Raw genomic sequence first — 22,938 nt, forward strand, 5'->3', positions numbered from 1 at the left:
AGAAACAAACTGCAGCCAATTGAAAGTTCTGTATGGTAACTGAAGCTGCGTAATAATCATGGGAGGGGCATTTTGGAATGTTCTGGAGAGTATGAGCAACTGTAACTGTGTCAGAACTCTGAACTGCTGGCATTTCATGCTAGAGTTCCCTTTATCCAAATAAAGTACACTCCTGTTGTGTCTGAGATCTCACCTGGTTTGGTTTATTAGACTTGACTCACCAGAGGACACAAACCCAAGCTTTGATTAACAAAACTGGCGCCTCCACTGAGATCCTTCTCTGGTTTTCTGCCATGTCAGAGAACTATGTGCTGATATTCAGACCCTATTGCAACCACATAGGGATTTCTTTGAAGTCCCAGTGACCCCACCCTGCCAGCTATGACGAGGTCCAGCAGATCTACAAGTTGGGGTCCTTTCAAGAGGCTTCCACAAAAGGAGATAGGCTACCAGCTTAATGTGGGAATGCAGCAAGGGTAAGTGGTGACACAAGACCCCTTTTGAAATGGGTGAGGAAAGTTAGAAGGTCCCTTCAGGGACTTCCCTTTATTGCATGATAAAGAATTGGTCAACGATTGTTAGTGAAGTAGTGGATGGGCATTAAGTGTCAAGATTAGTGCATTATTGTACTTTGAAATGGCATTTTTATGCTTTGGACAACAGTTCATGGCCAGATCAGGGAATATATGATTTCACTATTGTCAGAGATTTATTGAATTTTTGTGCATGGGGAATTCTTTTTTATGAATATGATTATGTTACCTTGTGGATGTATGCAATTACCAAGTCCAATATATTGGAGAGCTGTAGAACAGTCTAAAGTAGGTTTTACAAAAGTTGGCAAGAAATGCTAAGAAAATGTCTGTAACTGTCTCCTCATTGCAACACAAGGAGAAAAGGACTTTGGGTAGATGTCAGGCTTCTTCTGATATGGACCTGACTGTGCCTATTAATATGTGGTGAGGGGGTTGTCCATGTCCCATGTTACCACCAGTTCAGTCAGTGCCAGCCCAAGTAGATATCCAGCCTATTTTGGCCCAAGCAAATGCTTTGCCCCCAAACTACCAGTGTTTATATTCCCCATTTCCAGACTCGTCAACTCTCATAGCCCAAGCCTTGGGACCAAACAGTGCTTCAATATGTTGATGCTTTGCTACTAGTAGCCCCATTGCTAGAACAAATTCATGAAGCCAACATCTCCCTATTAAATTTCCTAGGGAAGGCAGAATATTGTGAAATCTAAGGCCCAGACTATGTAGCTTCAGGTTATATATCTGTGATTTACTATTTTACAAGGAACAAGGCAAATAATTCCTGAACAAAAAGAAGCTATTCATTGTCTGGCTCTTCCCAAGCAGCTTTGTAGCTTTCTAGAAAAAAACAGGATTCTGCAGATAATGGATATCAGAGTTTGGGGGAGCTCACTAAGCCATTGCATGTAAAATGTCAACAAACTGAGCCAGAGATGTTGGTTTGGACATGTGAGGAAGAACAACAATTCCGCAAGATCGAGACCTAATTAATGCAAGGCCCAGCCCTGGGTTAACTTTTCAGCTGTTTGTACACAAGCAAAAGGGAGTAGCCGCCAGAGCGCTTACGCAAAGGAGTGCGTCAGATTTGCGATGAGATAGATCCAAGAGAGCAACCATGTTGGTCTGAAGCAGCTGAGCAAAGCAGGAGTCAAGTTGCACCTTTAAGACCAACCAAGTTTTATTGCGAACGTAAGCTTTCGTGTGCTCTCTAAGCACACTTTATCAGACGAGGGGATCGAGGGATCAAGACGAGGGGATCAAGGGGATCAAGGATCTGTCTGATAAACTGGATCCAACGGCTATGGGATCGCCCTCTTGCATGCGATGGGTAGCCACAGTGGCTCTGCTTGCAGATGATGCAAAGTATTGTCTGCACTCTGCAGCTACCTTGTTACAACAGAGATGAGTTCAGTAGCTCATTAACTCTTGACTTGCTAAATATGAAGTAATACTATGGGAAATCAGGATACAACTTTTTGAAGGATGTACTCATTTAAACCCTGCCACTTTGTTACCTGAACTGCCACTGCAGGTTATCAATCATGATTGTGTGGAGGTAATTGATAGTATCACCCAGGTGCAACCCAACCTGTAGGCCCAACTTCTTTCTAATGCAGGCCTAAATCTATTTGTGGACAGATCCAGTCGCATAATAAATGGGCCCGATATGCAATAATTACTGGGTGAAGTGGTAGAGCAAGGAGCCTTACCTTGTACATATTCAGCACAGACTGCAGAGCTTCAAGCTTTGACAAGGGCCCTTGAGGACCAGCAAGCCAACAGTTATACAGACTCAATATATGCATTTGGGGTGGTTCATTCACATGGGTTGCTGTGGAAGGGGCAACAATTTATCACTGCCTACAGAGCAAAGACTGCAAATGGACCACAAATGGTACAGTTGCTAGACGCCCTCTTGAGCAACGTTCTCTCTTCCCTCGTCATGCAACTGATTCCATCACATGCAACTGATTCCATCACAAAGCAGGTTCCGTGTACAAAGGAAGAGCATACCTGGGCAAGAGAGAATGGTGCAATCAAGAATGATGATGGATGGTGGGTCTTGCAAGATCAATGGGTCTTCGTGCCACAAAGTTGTATCCACATCTTGGTTCAGAGTTATCATCAAGGAACGCATGCTGGAGGCACAGCTACTGCAAAGACTCTTTTGTGATGTAGACAAGCCTCACGGTTGTTTTTGGAAGGAGAAGGAGTAGCACAAGAATGTCCAGTGTGTCAGAAAATGAATGCAAAGAGATTCAAGGAGTTGAAACCAGGGGCCTGAGACTAGATGTATAGATCATTTCAGGCACTTCAAATTGATCATTCGAAAATGCCAAAATGCCAGAGAAAGAAATATTTGTTAGTCATGGCATTTCCTTGCACAGCTCTGATGGCAAAGAATGTGGCCAAAATTCTGCTGAATGCAATAATACTGGTATTTGGGATACCTGAGACTATGAAATCAGATCAGGGCAAACATTTTGTTGCTCAGGTTTTGTGCAACAGGTGTCAGAAGCTCTCTGAATCACGTGGGATCTCCATAATCCTTGGAGACCCCAGATACAGTGGATGAATTGGACCTTGAAAATTGGACTAACAAAGTTACATTCAGAGACCAAGCTTATCTGGGTGGAAATTGTTATGACATGAATTAGAGCAACCCCCAAAGAAAAACAGGGAATAGCACTGTTTGAGTTGCTATACGGCCGGCCGTTTCCCTTGATTTCTAAGACTGAGGGGAAAGAATTTGATTTCAACTAAGTTGCTAAAGGAGTATGTTATTGCTTTGCAGACCTATGTTCTCTCCATAAATATGCTGCAGCCTACCTGCCGATTTCACTAGACTCATCTGTACATTCTTTCAAGCCAGGAGCTCAAGTGTATTTGAAGACAAGGGAAAAAGAGTCATTGAGACCTGTGGGACGGCCCGGTACAGGAAGGGTACACTTACTGCTGTCCAAACTGAAGGCTCCAAGGCATGGAATCATCAGACACAAGTGAAGAAACCTGTGTGTGTAGAGGATCCAAATCAACCCCAGAGGACAGGATCAAATAATAGTAGGAAAGGAAAGCCGGAGGAGGAGGCCCAGTGCAGGAATTTTGAAGTAAAAGACCACTCCTGCCATATAGAGCCCCTGGAAGGTTTAAAGCTCCTGTTCTGTCACAAATCTTTGAAAAACTGAACTCTAACTGGGATAGTAAAATCCTCAGAGGGCAATTTGAGGGCTTTAAAATGGAATTGAAAGAGTAACCTGATTATATCATTATGGTGATTTGTACTATTTGTCAATCCTGTACTTTGCCAGGGTAGGCGCTACGCAAGACGTCAAACTGAGGAAGATAACACTTTTCTACAATTGTCAATTCGAAGTGCTAAGCTCCTGAATGCTTCTGACTCGTGGGTATGCGGATTGTTGCCTGAGAATTCTGAGCAAGCATTCCCTATGATAGCATATCCTTTAAATGCTTCTAATATGACCATGGGTTAAGTATCCTGAGGGTGATTAGTGAGGGGCATAGATACTAGGCCAAGGGTAGGAATCAAAAGTACCAACTTCTTTATTGTTCAAAGGACACCAGGGAACTGGTGGTATCAGAAAAGATCAAAGTTGTTAGGTCAGTCATGGCATTCCTGGGTAATGATATCAACTGGGTGATGGGATCAAAATTATAGAGTTTTTAGAGTGGAAATGCTTTGGGGGAAGCATCAGACTGAACCATGGTGGTCAATTTTAGTCATACTACTTCTTCCCGCAAGAATCCTATCCAATGTTTTCCTGATGAAAAGAAATGAAAATGTAGATACATAAGTATGTCAGGAAGGGTAAATTTCACCACTAACACATTTAGAGACTATTATGGAACCATTTTTACAGGAAAGTACAATATAGATCTTGATGTACCTGCCTTAGTTGGACATCACTGGGTATGTGGGAGAACAGCCAACCCAGTTCTTCCTGCTAATGAGGAAGGGATATGTTGTTTAACTGTACTAGTTCTTTATAAAATCTCTGTTTAATCCTAGGATTAGGAGTGACTGAGATTTAAAACAGGCTAAAAAATGTTAAATCTACTCACTTCTGACTCGTTTTGGTTTATTTCAAGGGTTAAATGGAGACTCCAGGCAGTGGTTAAAATTTTAGCTAATGATACCAGGGAAGCTCTCAAGGATGTAGCAGAAGAGCAACAAAAAATTAGGCAAATGACTTTACAAAACAGGATAGCTCTAGATATTATCTGCCAAAGGGGGTACGTATGCCTTAACTAATCTTCTTGTGTGTACATTCCTGACAATTATGATAAAATCTTTAATAGGGCAGAACATACTGTTGCAACTGCCTATGTTCCGCACACAGATAATTGGTGGGTCTCGATTTTCAAGCCCATTAGAGAAGTGGAGATTCTCTCAGTGCCAGAGGAGGAAATTGTGGAACAAACAGCAGTCAACTGAAAGTTCTGTATAGTAATTGAAGCCATGTAATGATGTATATGTGGAAGGGACAATCGGGAACGTTCTGGAGAATATATTAGCAACTGTGTCAGAACACTGAACTGCTGACGTTTTATGCTAGAATTCCCTTTATCCCAACAACGTTTGCCCATGTTGTGTTTTTTAGCCCTTGCCTGGAGTGGTTTATTGGACTTGACTCACCAGAGAACATGAATCCAAGTTTGGTTAACACACGTACAACATGAAGGCTATATGTTCCAACATCAATCTATTTGTTTTCTTCTCACTTCCAATTAGGGCTTGTTTTCATTTATTTCAGTTTTTTTCAGAAAAAGATTATTTACTTTTGGGCCATAGAAAATTGCAGTAATTCTACAACTGGTAAAGAAGACACACCTTCTTGAAACTTCAGAAGGAAGTCTTCAGCAGTAGGAGTCTGAAGAAAAATAGTGGTCAGGTTGGTACCCTGTGGAAACTTTTTTGGCAACTTTCATCCCAAAAACAAACCACTAAATCCATCTGAACCTTTTGAATCACCTTATTCAAAGCTTCATCAAAACCGATAACAACTCCCTAAAATTCTTTCAGTTCTTTCAGCAGGTCAGAGAAGTATGGTACCAAACCAAAACTACAACATACACTGCTTTCATTTTTTTCAAGATGAAATTGTTGGACTGTCTGAATATCTGAGTACATTCACTTGAATAACTTAATTGACCTTACTGCAAGAATTAAATGACATCTTCAGCACGAGCTGCTAAGTCCACAGGCACTCTTCCATCCTAACAGTCTTTGATTACATAGGCAACCATGCTGGTCTGTGCAGCAGGTACTTCTTTGCACTTTTCATTCCACTGAACATGTTATTCAGCGCTTCTCTCTTCCTCTTCTGTGCTTTTACTACCTGAACTTGTACCTGGTTTTGAACTAATTTTGAGTCCAGAGGAACCTTTTAGGACCAACAAAAGTTTATTCAAGGTATAAGCTTTTGTGTGCGCACGCTGGTTTTGAACCAGAACACATTGCAATGGGGTTTTTTACTTCATTTAATTTTCAGGTTCTTTTGGTATGAATTCCCGTATTGCTTACTTCAAAAGTTTTGTAGCGTGTTTTACAATAATTTTTGCATTTATCTCCAGCAACTGGTGACAGCCACGGAATGAACACAGCATGAAGTCTGACATCCAACCATTGCATAGTAAAAACTGTCCTCTTAAAAGCCATTTCAAAATGTAGTTCCCAGTGCAGCATTCCACAGAAGCACTCACCTGGCTGTCTGGAAAGTAGCAGCTTTCTCCGGCTGGAATTTTCTGGGTTCCAGAATGTATAATTAGCAGATCAGCAGCAAGGAAGGAGGTGGAGCTTAAACGTTAACAGACCATTTCTATAATCTAGCAGAAGCAAACAAACCCATCTGCAAGATTTATGTTCGGGGGGGGGGGATCAGAACAGAAGCAGACAACCCCCATTTGCAAACTTTACTTTGCTTAGCACTCAGGTGTTTGTTCTCTGTGAAATCCAATAGTAGTAAAATTTATTCCCAAACTTTTCATTGAACTGTCTGGGTTTAGCAGAGGCAAAAACTCCGTCTCATATATATAATTCACTTCACAACCCCAATACATGGAGCTGCACACTGTCTATTTGGTGTGGAGGGCTAGGAAACTTGTCAATTAACAGGTGCTTAATACTTAACTTTAAACCTTGTATGTTTAACCTTGTTTGTAAGGTAAATGTAGTACTTGTAGGTATGTTCTATTCCCATGGATGATTTGCAGGTTGCATGCAACTGTTTAACTGTCCTGTGCTCTTAATAAGGCCCAGACTGAGTCAGGTTGATGAAATCTATTCCTTTGGGGTCCCAAGCAGTTTTCTATAGTTTTCTATAGCCCTATTTTTGTCCCTTTTTTGTTAGTGCCATTATAAAACATACATTGTACAATTGAGTTTGTGCCAGCTTTTAACGGTACAGGCTTAAGACCACTGATATTTCACAGCAACGTCTGAAGTCTATTTTACATAAACACAAAATATTCCCATCAACTTCTGTAGGTTCAAATGACCTATAAGTAACATGCTCAATTAATTGGAAATTATTGCTCTCTTCAATGTCATGGAAAACTGGATACTTCCCACCCCACCACTATTTTTGTCATTGTTATATAAAGTGAACATCTAACATTTTTTCATTACAGAAATACTGCAGTTTCCTTTGTGTAGAAGAGGAGACTGTATGCTAAATAGTATATGATAGAATGTCTAAATTACTGTTTAAAAATTAACATTTAAAATTGTTTTTTCTTTTATTAACATAGTTCTGTATTATAGGGTCTGATTTCTAAACCAATTTCAAATTTATTGTTAAAAGTAGTATACATACTTGGACTTTACAGCTGGCTAGAAGACATAAAGTATAATTTGCTGAACTGCCAAAATAGTCCCATATTCAAATCAACTGGGACTGATTCCAGCTTGTTTGAATACAACAAAGTTTCAAGAAGCCAATCAGCTTCTCTATAAAATAATGCTATCTCTTACAAGTTCATTTTATTTATTCTGTTTTATGGTTAACAACCATCAGTCACAAACATTTTCAAAATCATATAACCAAATTATGAAACGTGTGCATTATTGCATTAGTTGTATTGTCACTTGTCTACTTCAACTACCAGCATTTCAAAAGTCAGCCTATTCATGTTTTATTTATAATTGTATTATTTATAATTGTACTGTTTCATTATTTAAAACCAATAAACTGTTAATTTACAAAAGTATGGCTTAATCACATTTTCCCTGACGTGACCCATTTCCCTGATTTTCCATTCCCCTGACTTTCCAGAAAGTGGCAACCCTGCAGGTCAAGAAGAAACCCCAGGTACAGCCACCATCTGAGGGTAATACTGCATTCTGATTGGAACAGTTGCGAGTAAGATATCTACAAAACAGTAAATTGATCATAGCAGGCCACTTATTCTTCTAGCTCTCTATTTGGACTCAGATGGAATCTCACCATCCAGAAGAATTTACCGTGTAGACAGATGCAGAAATGCAAAACTTCCTTTGCCACCATTAGCACAAAGATACCCACATATTACAATTCAAAGAATAGCAAAGAGCTATCTTGCAGTTTTGGGAATGCTTGAGGGTATACTTCTGAATACATACTGGCCTCCTTCATAACTGTTGCTACTTATCAAAATTCAAACTAGCTTACCTCATAGTCCTCTCCTCCATTTTATCCTCACAGCAACCCTATGAAGGAGATTAGGTTCTAATTGGCCCCAAATCACCCAGCAGCTTCTATGGCAGAGTTTTGGACCAAATTCTACTACTGTCTTGTATATGGAATACTACAATGCATGAGCCTAGAGAATATGGTCTTTAGGATTAAGACTAAATTTAATACATTCAGTCGAAAACATTATTTTCACCCCCCCCCCATCTTGTCCCAGTTAGAATGCTAAAATCAAATGTCAAAGAGCCAGTTTGGTGTAGTGGTTAAGTGTGCGGACTCTTATTTGGGAGAACCGAGCTTGATTCCCCACTCCTCCACCTGCAGCTGCTGGAATGGCCATGGGTTAGCCATAGCTCTCGCCAGAGTTGTCCTTGAAAGGGCAGCTTCTGGGAAAGCTCTCTCAGCTCCACCCACCTCACAAGGAGTTTGTTGTGGGGAAGGAAGATAAAGGAAATTGTGAGCCAATCTGAGACTCTGATTCAGGGTGAAGGGTAGAATATAAATCCAATGTTATCTTCTTCAGAGTTCTCCCAAAAAGCAAATTTAAAAAACGGTCCATTGGCTTTACAACATAACCACTTCTAATGGTTTGTGAATGCATACTACTATTATCTCGCCATAGATTATACATGCAACCCTGTACAGAGATATGCATATTCTCTGATGCCTGACACTAGCTACAACTATTACTAATGGCTGCTTTAGTGTCATGTCGCTACACACAATACGACAGCTTGCAATTCAACCCATCAAAACTCACAGTATTATTTCTTCTTTTTTTATTCAGATTACTTGCCATTTAACACACCATTACCATTTCTCTTAAAATATGTTAAGAATGCTCCGGCATTTGCAAAATTGTTATCATGAGGAAAATGAAATATTTGACAAAAATAAAACAACAAAATCCTACCAACATACTATGCAGATCAAGACAATATATTGTATCAAATTATCTAACTGCAGAAGTTTGGTCTTGCCTGGCTCAAGGTTATCCAAGGACCTCCTTCTCTTTGAACCTGGATTTTCCATGTCTTACACCACAGCTACTACGCCACAGTGGCTCTCTATTAAAGATCTCCTCTCGCTTTATTCCCAAATTTGGAAGAGAAGCACAAAACACACGGCACTTTCTTCTTGTTCACTCTCTGACTGGCAACACCTTAACCAACATTCCATATAACTCAAAACACACTGGTTTTCTTCCTATCTTCACAGGGATTCCAGAACCTTTTTACCTTGTTTCAGTCAAAGGTGTTATAACTGCAGAATTACAACTCAACCCAGGATATATGGCAGTAGGAATGTCTGGCTAAGAATAGTATTTCCCCCCTGCTCATTCTATTAATTGCAACGCCATTTCTTAGAAAAAGGGAGTGCCCATGAGACACATATTTCCAAAGGGAATATCTAAAAATAAATATTGGGAAACACTGAAATAAACTCTAGGCTTTGCAACATGCCAATTTATCCAGTCCAAACGTTTGTTCTTGCAACTCATTCAAATTACATCACACCCTTTTCCTGAACTTGCTGGTTTTTCTGAGCACCTCCCACAAACTGCAGAACACAGAGGCCACACTTTTTGACTGTACAGATTCTTCACCTAATATCCAGATTATGAATCACAACCATGCCATTGTTCCTTCTGGCTCAATCAAAGGCTCCTAGCTCTGCGATGTTGTGATCCATGCTGTGGCAAAACATGTGACTGGGCCCAGGACACTGAAGATTGGTAAACTTATGCCAAGCCTATTCCTGCTTTAACAGACAAATCAGATGTAAATTTTCCAGCTCCATTTATATATAGATACCATCTTCACACATGTATCTATTATATTGCACTGATACCTAACCTAAGACAAGTATGTAGTTGCTCTAGATTCCACGCATTAAACATTATTCAGGAGACTGGAAGCAACACCTACTCTCTCTATCTCTCTCTTTTGGCCTATACCTTAATTTCGTCATTACATGAAAGTTAACTGCAATTATCAGTTGTAAACATATCACACACTGGGGAGTGGGGGGAGGAATCCTTCCACCCTCTGTCCACACTAGCACAGTTCCATCTTTACAAATTCAGAACTACCACCATTTCATTTATCGCCTCTAACACTGATTAGAACCTGGACTCCAGAAACAGCTTGTCTGCCTGTCCATGATCCAAGTTTAGACAATGCTGCCAGCTCTGGGTTAGGAAATTCCTGGAGATTTTAGGGGTGGGGCCCCTGGGTAGGGCAGAGTTTGAAGAGGGACCTCAGTGGATGCACCTAGAGTCCACCCTTAAAAGCATCCATTTTCTCTAGGGGAAGTGATCTCTCTGTAACCTGAAGACCAATCAGATTAAGGTGGTAGTTGTTGGAGTCCAGTGACATCTTTAAGACCATCAGTTTAATTCTGGGTATAAGCTTTTTTTCCAGTTCCTCCCTGTATTGTCAACATCTTAGAAGGCACAAAAGTTTATACCCAGAATTAAACTTCGTTGGTCTTAAGGTGCTACTGAACTCAAAACTTTTTTCTGGAGACAAGCTATGTAACTCTAGATCTCCACCGACCACCTGGAGACTGGTAACCCCAATTTAAGAGCCCTGGTAGAATGGCCAACTTTTAACCACCACCATGAGTTCACAATCAGTACTCCCTCTAAGCTGTGGAGTCTTTTGAGCAAAAATTCTGCTTAGTGAGCTATTGGCATTAAAGTTGTGAGCTACTTCAGAAATCAGCTTGCCCTAGGGCCGTCCTTCCTTGAGCTAAAACAAAAATGTGTGAGCTGGAGGCTAAAAAACTGTGAGCTAGCTCACGCTAACTCAGCTTAGAAGGAACACTGTTCGCAATCCCCAGCCCTGCCGGAAAGCAGTTCACCTGTTACATCCCTGCCTTCACCGGTTACATCCCTGCCTGTTACGCAACTGTCAAAAAGTGCCACAACCATTTTTTTTTTTTAAGTAGCAGCCTTGTGGAAGAAACTAAAAGGCACAGGGAGGCGTTGCTTTCAAGTCCAGTCTTTCAAGTCCTTCCTTTCCCCCAAGGACTGCACACCTGAGCCTGCTCGGCTTGCAAGCAGCCAGCCAGCCAGCCCGCCCCTCCTCAGGGCCGGTTTCTGTTCCTTCCCCTCCTCCTGGCTGTCACTCTAGGCCCGCCTCGGCCTCCCTCTTGACAGGAGCTCTGGCCTTCCTTCCCTCACAGCTGCCTGCCGGCCTCCAGCTCCTCCCTGCCTTGTCAACAGCTGAGGAGGCCACAAGGATGAGGGGGGGGCGGGCAGGCGAGCTGGCAGCTTAGTCCCAGGAAGCTCCTCTGGGGCCTATGAGGTCGCAAAACCGGCTGAGGAGAAATGGGGGGGGACAGTCCCTTGGGAGAGGGAGAAATGGCGGGCCCCAAAGCCTTCCTCTCCTCGCCCTGTCAGAAACGAACAGGTGGCTCGCTTCTATCCCCCCCTCTTCAGCCTTAAATCCCCACACAAAGAGGGAGAGAAGGACAAGAGCCGTTTGGCAACCCGCTCTGAGGGAGAGGAAAAAAGAGGGGCGCAAAAAGGCGCGCTTTTTCAGGGCAGCTGGGGGGCGTCACCCCTGGCCGTGCGCCCTCGGCCGTTGAGAACAGTGTTGTCGTTCAATAACGCGCGTGAAGCGCGTGCCCATCAGCCCGCCAGGCGAGAAAACGCTGTGGAGAAGGTTCCAAAGCGCACAAATCTCACCAAAGTTGGTGGGCGCTTGCAGAGAATTAGCAATCTTATATATATATATATATTGGTCCTCTGGTGACCACTTATTTGAAGTAGTCAGTCGGGAAATATGCCCCCTTTTCTGCTTTTCAATATATGGCAACCAGTGTTCTCTCTAAGCTGGGTTCGTGTGAGCCAGCTCACACATTTTTTAGCCTCCGCCTCACACATTTTTTGTCTTAGCTCAGGAAGGATGATCCCAAGAGCACACTCAATTTATGCAGCAGCTCACAACTTGAATGCCAAGTCGCTCACAAAATATAGATGTTTTGCTCACAAGAGCCCGCAGTTTTAGAGGGAACACTGGTCCCATCCAGTGTTCCCTCTAAGCTGAGTTAGCAGGAGGTGGCTCACAGTTTTTTCGCCTCCAGCTCACACATTTTTGTCTTAGCTCAGGAAGGAGGACCCCAGAGCACACTCATTTTATGCAGCAGCTCACAACTTTAATGCCAAGTCGCTCACAAAATATAGATGTTTTGCTCACAAGAGCCCGCAGTTTTAGAGGGAACACCGGTCCCATCCAGTGTTCCCTCTAAGCTGAGTTAGCATGAGGTGGCTCACAGTTGTTTAGCCTCCACCTCACACATTTTTGTCTCAGCTCAGGAAGGAGGACCCCAGAGCACACTAATTTTTGCAGCAGCTCACAACTTTAATGCCAAGTCGCTCACAAGATATAGGATTTTTGGTCACAAGAGCCCGCAGTTTTAGAGGGAACACCGGTCCCAGCCAGTGTTCCCTCTAAGCTGAGTTAGCAGGAGGTGGCTCACAGTTGTTTAGCCTCCAGCTCACACCTTTTTGTCTCAGCTCAGGAAGGAGGACCCCAGAGCACACTAATTTTTGCAGCAGCTCACAACTTTAATGCCAAGTCGCTCACAAGATATAGGATTTTTGTTCACAAGAGACCGCAGTTTTAGAGGGAACACCGGTCCCAGCCAGTGTTCCCTCTAAGCTGAGTTAGCATGAGGTGGCTCACAGTTGTTTAGCCTCCAGCTCACACCTCCAGCTCAGGAAAAATGGCCCCAGAGCACACTAATTCATGCAGCAGCTCGCAACTTCAATGCCAGCAGCTCACAAAGTAGAATTTTTGCTCACAAGACCCTGCAGTTCAGAGGGAACGTTGATTATACCTATATAAAGTTATAATAATATATAGTTACTATATACTGAAAAGCGAAAAAAGGAGAACGTCTTTCCCGACCGACTACTACTTCAAACAAGCGATGGCAAATCTCATTCCCAATTTTGGCACACTCCTTTTTTTGCCATGGCAAATCTCACATTCAATATCCCGACTACTGAAGCTACTAAGCCGGACTATTCCTAACCTCCAAAAGTGCATTTTCGTCCCCTTTTAAAAATTATTTTAAGTGCCCCCAAAAGGACGGATACCACGAGAAAAGGACCTGTCCTCTCCAAAGGGGAGCCAGCCAGCCATCTGGCGGTCCCCCTCCAAGCGACTCCTCCGACTCCCGCCTTCCCAGCAGCCGGCCCTCCGCGGCTCGCTTACCCGCTGGGAGGTTTGCAATCCGCGGGCTGCAGCAGCGCCGTCGTCGCCTCCATGGGTGGCTGCAGCCGGGGGGACGGGCGAGGCGAAGTTCCCTGCCGAATGGATCCGGATCCAACCCCGACGGGCGGCGGCGGCCGAGGAGGAGCAGAGGCGACGGGAAAGGCGACCACCGTGCCGCGAAGGAGCCGCTTTCTCCCGCGCCCTTCATTCACGCGGCTGGCGCTGCTGGCAGCTGGGAAGCCCGCGCCATCCTGGGCGTGCAGCGAGCGGCAGGCAGGCAGGCAGGCAGCGACGACGGAGAGGGACAGCGCTGCTCCCTGGGCGGCAGGCGGCGGGGCCCAAGCGGGCAGGGCGAGCTGTGCGTGGGCAGGGAGGGATACCCGCTGGGATATTTTAGACGGGAGCGGAGCTGCGGCTTGCTTTGCAAGGGGAGGGGAGAGAGAGAGAGACGTCCCAGGGAAGTTATTTAATATTCATGCTTCCAGCCGGTATTTTCTTTCTGAAACCGAGCAAAGTGGCTCAGGGTTGGGAGGAACCCGCAGCCAGCGGGAGAGCGCGACGGTTGCCAGCCTCCCGGTGGGGACGGGAGCTCTCCTAGAATTACAGCCGGGCTGCGGAGAATAAGTTTCCTTGCAGGAATCGGTTGCCCCGCAGCTTGGGAAAGGTGGACTTTAAAGGCTGCGATCGCACGCACTTAAATGAAGAAGAAGAAGAAGAAGAAGAAGAAGAAGAAGAAGAAGAAGAAGAAGAAGAAGAAGAAGAAGAAGAAGAAGAAGAAGAAGAAGAAGAAGAAGAAGAAGAAGAAGAAGAAGAAGAAGAAGAAGAAGAAGAAGAAGAAGAAGAAGAAGAAGAAGAAGAAGAAGAAGAAGAAGAAGATGATGATGATGATGATATTGGATTTATATCCGGCCCTTCACTCCGAAGAGTCTCAGAGCGGCTCACAATCTCCTTTACCTTCCTCCCCCACAACAGTCACCCTGTGAGGTGGGTGGAGCTGAGAGGGCTCTCACAGCAGCTGCCTTTTCAAGGACAACTTCTGCCAGAGCTATGGCTGACCCAAGGCCATTCCAGCAGGTGCAAGTGGAGAGTGGGGAATCAAACCCGGTTCTCCCAGATAAGAGTCCGCACACTTCACCACTACACCAAACCGGCTCTGCACTTTCGATCCTCTTCCAATGCACTTTCCAATTGGAGTTTTACCGTGGGAACCGGCAAAAGCCAGTTGGGAAGTGCACTGGAAGTGGACTGAGAGTGCATTATTTAGTGGGTGTGATCGCGCAGTCTCCGGGTGGACGTTGGTGCTCTCCTAGAATTACAGCCGAGTTTGGGAGAATACGTTTCCTTGCAAGAATCGGTGGCCCCGCAGCTTTGGAAAGGTAGACTTGAAAGGCTGAAATTGCACACGCTAAATAATGCACTTTCAATCCCCTTCCAATGCACTTTCCAATTGGATTTTTACTGTGGGAACTGGCAAAAGCCAGTTGGAAAGTGCACTGGAAGTGGATTGAAAGTGCATTATTTAGTGTGTGTGATCGCAGCCCTTTATAGGGCATCACATCCCCCCAGAGCGACCACCCTTACTGCACTCCCCTCCCCAAATCTCCAGGATTTCCACCCCCCTGCAGCTGGCAACCCTATTTGATGGCGCTGCCCTCCCAAGGGTACTAGGAGCGCATGGCCAGTGCTGGAAAAAGCAGGCAAAACGGGGCTCCGGGAGTGAGAGCGCCCAAATCTGGCTGCAAGAAAGCCCAGCTCTGACGTTGCAACACGCGCGGCGCAACGTGTTTCTGAACATGTGCAGAGTGCCCCAAAAGCCGTCAGCCCCAGAGACACGCTTAATTTGGGCATGCATTCCAGGCTATTGTTGGAACTAGGGTTGCCAGGTGCCCTCTGGGCCACCGGCGGGGGTTGGGGCTGGTACGGTTGCCAACTCTCTTTTGGATGCCAACTCTTGCAGAATTGAGGATGCGGCTTGCAGAGGGGAGGGACCTCCGGGGGTGGCATGATGCCGTCAAGTCCACGCTTCCAACGCTTTCACTTTATCCAGGCGAACTGGATGAGCTGGCATTCCGGGAGGCTGGCACCCCTAGCTGGAATACTTTCAGGTGCCACCTGGACGCCCCTGAGGCAGTGTTCCCTGGAAGCTGAGTGAGCGTGAGCTAGCGCACAGATTTCCAGCCTCCAGCTCCCACCTTTTTGTCTTCGCTCAGGCAGGAGGCCCCCAGAGCACACTGACCTACGCAGGAGCTCCCCACGTTCACGCCAGTCGCTCCCCAAATATAATTTCCGCTCACAAGACTCTGCAGCTTAGAGGGAACATTGCTCTGGGGGGTCTCCTAGGGTTGCCAATCCCCAGGTGGGAGCAGGGGATCCCCTGGTTTGGAGGCCCTCCCCCCCTTCAGGGTCGTCAGAAAGCAGGGGGAGGGGAGGGAAATGTCTGCTGGGAACTCTGTTATTCCCTATGGAGATTTATTCCCATAGAAAATAATGGAGAATTGATCCACGGGTATCTGGGGCTCTGGGGGGGGGGCTATTTTTTTAGGTAGAGGTACCAAATTTTCAGTACAGCATCTAGTCCATCTCCCCAAAATATCCAAGTTTCAAAACGATTGGACCAGGGGGTCCAATTCTATGAGCTCCTAAAGAAGGTGCCCCTATCCTTCATTATTTCCTATGAAAGGAAGGCATTGAAAAGGTGTGCCGTCGCTTTAAATGTGATGGCCAGAACTCCCTTTGGAGTTCAATGATGCTTGTCACAGCCTTGATCTTGGCTCCACCCCTAATGTCTCCTGGCTCCATCCCCAAAGTCTCCTGGCTCCACCCCCAAAGTCCCCAGATATTTCTTAAACTGGACTTGGCAACCCTAGGGTCTCCCCTCTGGAATAAGGTCGGAGCCGCTGCCCTTCAACTCGCCGGGGGTTTCCTTTTCCCGACGCGGCCCGTGCAAACCGGCCCTGCCAAACTGCCTTCCCGCCCCCCGCGCCCCGCCGGCCAGAAACCCTCGGATCCACTTACTTGGCTGGCACAGCGGCGCACAAGGCGGGCGCTGCGCTCTGGCTGCCACTTCCCACCCACCTCCCACCTCCCGATGGGGCTGCTTGAACCACCAGAGGCCGAGGCCGCCCTCTCTGCGCTCCCCAAGTCTCGCCCTCCACGCTGCTGGGAGCTCAGGCCCGGCGGCGGCAGAGACAGAGACAGAGAGAGGAGGGCGGCGCGTTTCCATGTGACTGCCCGGGGCAAAGGCAAACACTCAGCCAGCGGCGCACGCACACGCGGATCTGGGCCCCGCCGCTCGCCCTTTGATCGCGCCCGCAAGCCCAAAGCTCGCCCGGCCACGTGGGTGGCACAGAGGAAACTCCTGGCTTCCCTAACCCAAACACACAGTTGCATAACCCAAGCTGCAGTTCTCTTTAAGAACAGCGTATCGGAATATTTTGTTGTACTGACAGTACTCAAAAATAGGGACGTTGGCTATTTGTATACATAACACATACTAGCCCATCTTCCACTATACTTTAATGCAGGGGTGGCCAACGGTAGCTCTCCAGATGTGTTTTTGTCTACAATTCCCATCAGCCCCAGCCATTGGCCATGCTGGCTGGGGCTGATGGGAGTTGTAGGCAAAAAAAAAAAACACACACATGGAGAGCTACCGTTGGCCACCCCTGTAAATGTAATGTATTCTTTTTTTTCTAATGGCAAACTATATGAAGCCAATATGACGCCCAGATTTATGGCACTTCACACCTATGGCATGTCTGCTTTTTATCACCCTCCACTGTTCTTACAGCTTAGTCAGCAATACTGAAAAACAGACCCCCAATTTGGGATTCTTTTAATCTGCTAAAAACATTCCCAGAACTCTACGTACCAACTCGCTGCCCACTTTCTCTATATTTAAAGATGGCTTGCCATTTCAATTTTGTCTGATGAGGTCTGCTTAAAGCATACGAAAGCTTACATTCTGAATAAAACTTAGTTGGTCTTAAAGGTGCCACTTGTCTACTGCTTTCTTCTATAACCCAAACAAGGCAGCCGGAAGCCCTTGGATAATGCCGGCCAGGGCTGCCCCAAAGGGCGCTCAGTAGGGTTGCCAAGTCCAATTCAAGAAATATCTGGGGACTTTGGGGGTGGAGCCAGGAGACTTTGGGGTGCATCCAGGAGCAAGGATGTGACAAGCATCATTGAACTCCAAAGGGAATTCTGACTATCACATTTTAAGAGACCGCACACCTTTTAAATGCCTTTCCTCCACTGGAAAAAATGAAGGATAGGAGCACCTTCTTTCAGGACTCATAGAATTGGACCCCCTGGTCCAATCCTTTTGAAACCTGGAGGGTGTTTTGAGGAGGGGTACCAGATGCTGTGCTGCAAATGTGGTGCCTCTGCCTCAAAAAACAGCCTCCCCCAGAGCCCCACATACCAGCGGATCAATTCTCCATTATTCCCTAGGTACAGTTCAAGATGAAGGGATGCTAGCCACCAGGTGGGACCGGGGGATTCCCCAGGATCAAGCTCATCTCCGGACTGCAGAGATCAGTTCCCCTGAAAAAGATGGCTGCTTTGGAGGTTGGACTCTGTGGCACAATACCCCACCGAGGTCCCTGTCCTCCCCAGGCTCCACCCCCAAATCTCCAGGAATTTCCCAATCTAGGGCAAGCAACCCTACCCTGCTGGTGTACCAAGATGGCATCTGCCCTCAGACAGGCCCGTTTGGGCTGCTTCTCCCTGCTGAAATTAGGGCAAGAGATCCCTTTATGTGAGTGCTGTGACTGATCTCTCCCCGCCCCCCAGCTCTTGCCAGAACGTGAGATTGGTCTCCCCATCCACATAAAATGTCCTCAGTCCTTATCTCTGCCCGTGCCGCTCTCTGAAACAATGCAAGCCAGGTAGAATTCGCCGGAGCCTTTGAAGCCCTCTCCAAGCGATGAATACTTGGTAAACACCTTATGCCAGTTCTGTTTCTACCACAGCCTCAATGAGGTAGCTCATTGTTCAAATGTAATTCTTGTGTGTGGACGTCTATCAAATAGCCCAGTCTAGGATGCCTCCCTTTATCGTGCCAATCAATTGTTCATTCAAGTCACCCGAAGAAGGAGAAATTCCTACCCCATTCAACAAACATTCTTCTTCAGTGAAGAAGAAACTGCCCTTTTATTGAAAGGGAATCTTCTCTAGAGGCAGCTGGAAGATGCCACGGCGATTGCATTATGAGGCGTAAATTCCATTATGATGTCCTGATTCAGTACTAGAGTGTTTCTTTGTGGGAAGTCAGCCATGGCAACGTTAATGAAGGGAGCTGGGAAAAGACACGATAACCTCAAAGCAGCTGGTGGGCATTCGATGAAATTGAACTCGTGGGCATTCGATGAAATTGCTGAGCTGACGGGTTAAAACGGATAAAAGGAAGTACTTCTTCACCCAAAGGGTGATTAACATGTGGAATTCACTGCCACAGGAGGTGGTGGCGGTCACAAGCATGGCCACCTTCAAGAGGGGTTTAGATAAAAATATGGAGCAGAGGTCCATCAGTGGCTATTAGCCACAGTGTGTGTGTGTGTGTATAAATTTTTGGCCACTGTGTGACACAGAGTGTTGGACTGGATGGGCCATTGGCCTGATCCAACATGGCATCTCTTATGTTCTTTTCCAGTTTTAGACCCCGGAACAGACCATTCAAAGTAAGGGCATTCATACAGGCAGAACTACCTTAAATTGATAGGACAAAATAGGAGTCCATTGCACCTTTGAGACCAACTTAGTTTTATTCAGAATGTAAGCTTTCGTGTGCTCCAAGCACACTTCATCGGACAAGGAATCCGGCACAGTGAGCAGAGCCACACATAGCTGGTAGGCAATGGCTCAGAACATAAAATGGTACAGATTTAAGATCCAATGAAAGGAAAGGAAAGGTCCCCTGTGCAAGCACCAGTCATTTCCGACGTTTTCATGACAGAATGACAGAACAGTTAAATTAACAAATTGAGCAAACCTTTGATCTGAGTAGCATGAGCATGTGAAAGCAACAAAACAGTAGTATATCAAAATGTGAGAGTGTCTGTTAATGACTCTATTGCTATAAACCTGGACCAAAAGGTAGGCATTTCTGTCTCAGAAGTTTTCCCATCCAACTAATTTACCTTTTAACATGCAACATCCATATAGTTTGTCATTAGGAGAAAAATACATTAAAATATAGTGGGAGATTGGTTCAAGGTATGTAATGTAATATCCCTGTTTGAGTGTGTCAGTACAGCTAAAATATAAATACATTTAATAGTGATGTTCTTGTCCACCTAATTTACTTTTTAACATGTAAACATCATTCTAGTTTGCCATAGGAAAAAATAATACAATAAAATATAGTGAAAATGGGTAAAGTATATGTAAGGAGATAGACAGTCAATATCTCTATTTTGAGTATGTCAATACAATAAATTATTCTGATACACTATTCTAAAAGAGAAACACATTGGAATACTGTGGATGTATAACTATATTCAGTGAGAGTGGGTTTAGCATCTATAATGAGATAAAAAGCCAATATCCCTGTTCAGTCCTGGGAAGCTGTTTGTTCCAAGTTTCATAATAATTTGTAATTCAGCAATTTCTCACACAAAAAAATTGATAGGGTTTAGGAGAGACACACAGAGCATGTAATATATATATATGCTACAGGCAGTGGTTCCTCTAAGCTGAATTACCATGAGTTAGCTGATAGATTTTTAGCTTCCAGCTCACACATTTTTGTCTTAGCTCAGGAAGGATGACTCCAGAACACACTAATTTATGCAGTAGCTCACAACTTTAATGCCAGTGGCTGACAACTTTAATGCCAGTAGCTCACAAAGCAGAATTTTTGCTCACAAGACTCTGCAGCTTAGAGGAAACATTGGCTACAGGGCATGTGTTTATATATATACAAACACAAACACAACCTCAGTACTAATGGAAGCCTCTTCAGATGTCAGACTTACGTATATTATGACCACGAGCAATACTCAGGACTGAAACGTCAGCCTTTAAAATTAAGCTTTTTTTTTTCTGTTCAAAAACTGTGAGAAATTTAGGTCCCGGGCCTAAGTTGTCAGATTCCTTGCGAGTCTTGGGATGTACAGAAAATGTAGTATCAGATATTAGTCATGGTGTTAATAATCAGTAATCCATTTTAAAATGCCACTTCCCTGTTTTTGCCAACATGAACTAATTGCCAGTTATTTCAAAACACATTGTTAACTATCAGTCTGTTAGCAAAATCTGCTCTTAAGAAACTATAGCGGCTAAAAAAAAAAAATTCCTCAGAGGTTTGTGGGTGAGAGAGAAGAATCTAGTAAGATCAGATGTTGGGAAATAGTTGCACAGTATGGCTGCCACTTCCAGGTTGGGATTGGAAAACTCCTAGATAGTCGGGGTGGAGCCTGGGGAGGACAGAGACCTCAGTGGGGGCAATGTCATAGAGTCCAACCCTCCAAGTATCCATTTCCTCAAGAGGAACTGGAACCGATCGCTGTAAATCTGCAGATGAGCTATAATTATCTTCAGGTCCCGCCTGGAGGTTGGCTTTCCTATTCCACAGCCTTTCCCGGTGCTGTCTCAAAAAACAAAGGAGTAACTGGGGTTGTGCGGAGGGTGGGGGGGTGCCAAATCATACTGTAGCTGCCCAGTTTGTTGTTGTTCAGTCGTACAGTCAAGTCCGACTCTTTGCGACCCCATGGACCAAGTCATGCCAGGCCCTCCCGTCCTCCACCATCCTCCGAAGTCTGCTCAAATTCATGTTAGTTACATCCCAGTAGGCAGCTGTGTTGGTCTGAAGCAAGAGAAGAAAGCAGTAGACAAGAGCACCTTTAAGACCAACTAAGTTTTTATTTAGAATGTAAGCTTTCTAACTTAAGAGCGTACGAAAATTTACACTCTAAATAAAACTTAGTTGGTCTTAAAGGTGCACTTGTCTACTGCTTTGTTCTTGTGTTAGTTACATCAGTAAAATGCTGTCCAGCCCTCTCATCTTTTGCCGTCCCCTTCTTCTTTTGCCTTCTGTCTTTCCCAGCATCAGGGTCTTCTCCAGGGAGTGCTCCCTTCTCATTGGGTGGCCAAAGTATTGGAGCTTCAGCTTCAGCACCTGACCTTCCAGGGAACAGTCAGGGTTGATTTCCCTTAGGACAGACTGATTGGATCTTCTTGAAGTCCAAGGGACTCTCAAGAGTCTTCTCCAGCGCCACATCTCAAAAGCATCTATTCTTTTGTGCTCGGCCTTCCTTATGGTCCAGCTCTCACAGCCATACATTACTACTGGGAATACTACTGGGAATGCCCAGTAGAACGGCTTAAAAAAAAAGTGTTGTACCAGTTAAAGTGTTAGATGAAGATCTAGGAGACTCAAGTTCAAATCCCCACTCGTGCCATGTGCTGGGTGACCTCGGGCCAGTCACACACTCTCAGCCTAGCCTACCTCACAGGGCTGTTGTGAGGATAAGAGGGTGGAGAGGATAACGATGAAAGCTGCTTTAAGTCCCCATCGAGGATAAAGACAGAATACGAATAAAGTAAATAAATATAAATAAAATAATGAATGAAGGGCGACAAGATCTAATGCTTTACAGCTTTCAAACACTGTCTCCAAGGGAGGAGGGGTGGGTAGCTGGCTTTGGAGATGTTGCGCTGACCGTTGTTCTGAATTGGGCCTGTACTTTTGTTCTCGTTCAGATGTCCAAGGGCAAAGGAAGAAAGCCTCAGTTCACCTCTAGCAAACATATCAAAGGGAATTTGTTAGCTCGGGCCAAGAAAAATATTAGGATTACCTTTTGCATATCACATTCCATATTTAAAGGTATAGCCGTCTTTCTGCAAAGCAAAGCTAGGTTCTCAGAAGCCCTGAGACTTCACATGTTTTGCATTGTCACACAGCCGTTCCTTTATATCTCTAATGTTTTTAAATGCATACTGCTTCAAGTCCTGCTTCCAAGCAGAGAACTGCAATTTAGAAATGTCATCAAACTAAAGTCCTAGGAAGAAAAGTTGAAGGAGCTGGGCATGTTTAGCCTGGAGAGGAGGCAGCTGAGAGGTGATATGATCACCATCTTCAAGTACTTGAAGGGCTGTCATATAGAGGATGGTGTGGAATTGTTTTCCATCGCCCCGGAAGGTAGGACCAGAACCAACGGGTTGAAATTAAATCAAAAGAGTTTCCAGCTCAATGTTAGGAAGAACTTCCTGACTGTTAGAGCGATTCCTCGGTGGAACAGGCTTCCCTAAGAGGTGGTGAGCTCTCCTTCCTTGGAGGTTTTTAAACAGAGGCTAGATGGCCATCTGACAGCAATGAAGATCCTGTGAATTTAAGGGGTCTTTGTGAGTTTCCTGCATTGTGCAGGGGATTGGACAAGGTGACCCTGCAGGTCCCTTCCAACTCTATGATTCTGTGATTCTAAATCAAATGAATCTTTTGTGCTAATCAAACTAAAAATTTGTGCTCTTGAAAGCTCATACCTTGCA

At 45.0% G+C, this 22,938-nt stretch overlaps 1 protein-coding gene across 1 annotated transcript in view; it reads right to left on the minus strand.

Annotated features, from left to right (window-relative positions):
- COBL (cordon-bleu WH2 repeat protein) overlaps positions 1 to 13,526 on the minus strand; it is a 262,328-nt gene extending 248,802 nt beyond the window's left edge. The window contains exon 1 of the mRNA XM_060247787.1: positions 13,450 to 13,526. Within this exon, the coding sequence (XP_060103770.1) occupies positions 13,450 to 13,502 (53 nt within the window). The 5' untranslated portion in view covers positions 13,503 to 13,526. The remainder of the gene's footprint in view (positions 1 to 13,449) is intronic.
- Between the last annotated feature and the right edge of the window lie 9,412 nt (positions 13,527 to 22,938).

Source organism: Heteronotia binoei, chromosome 10, assembly GCF_032191835.1.
Source record: "Heteronotia binoei isolate CCM8104 ecotype False Entrance Well chromosome 10, APGP_CSIRO_Hbin_v1, whole genome shotgun sequence".
In the NCBI taxonomy this organism is placed as follows: Eukaryota; Metazoa; Chordata; class Lepidosauria; order Squamata; family Gekkonidae; genus Heteronotia; species Heteronotia binoei.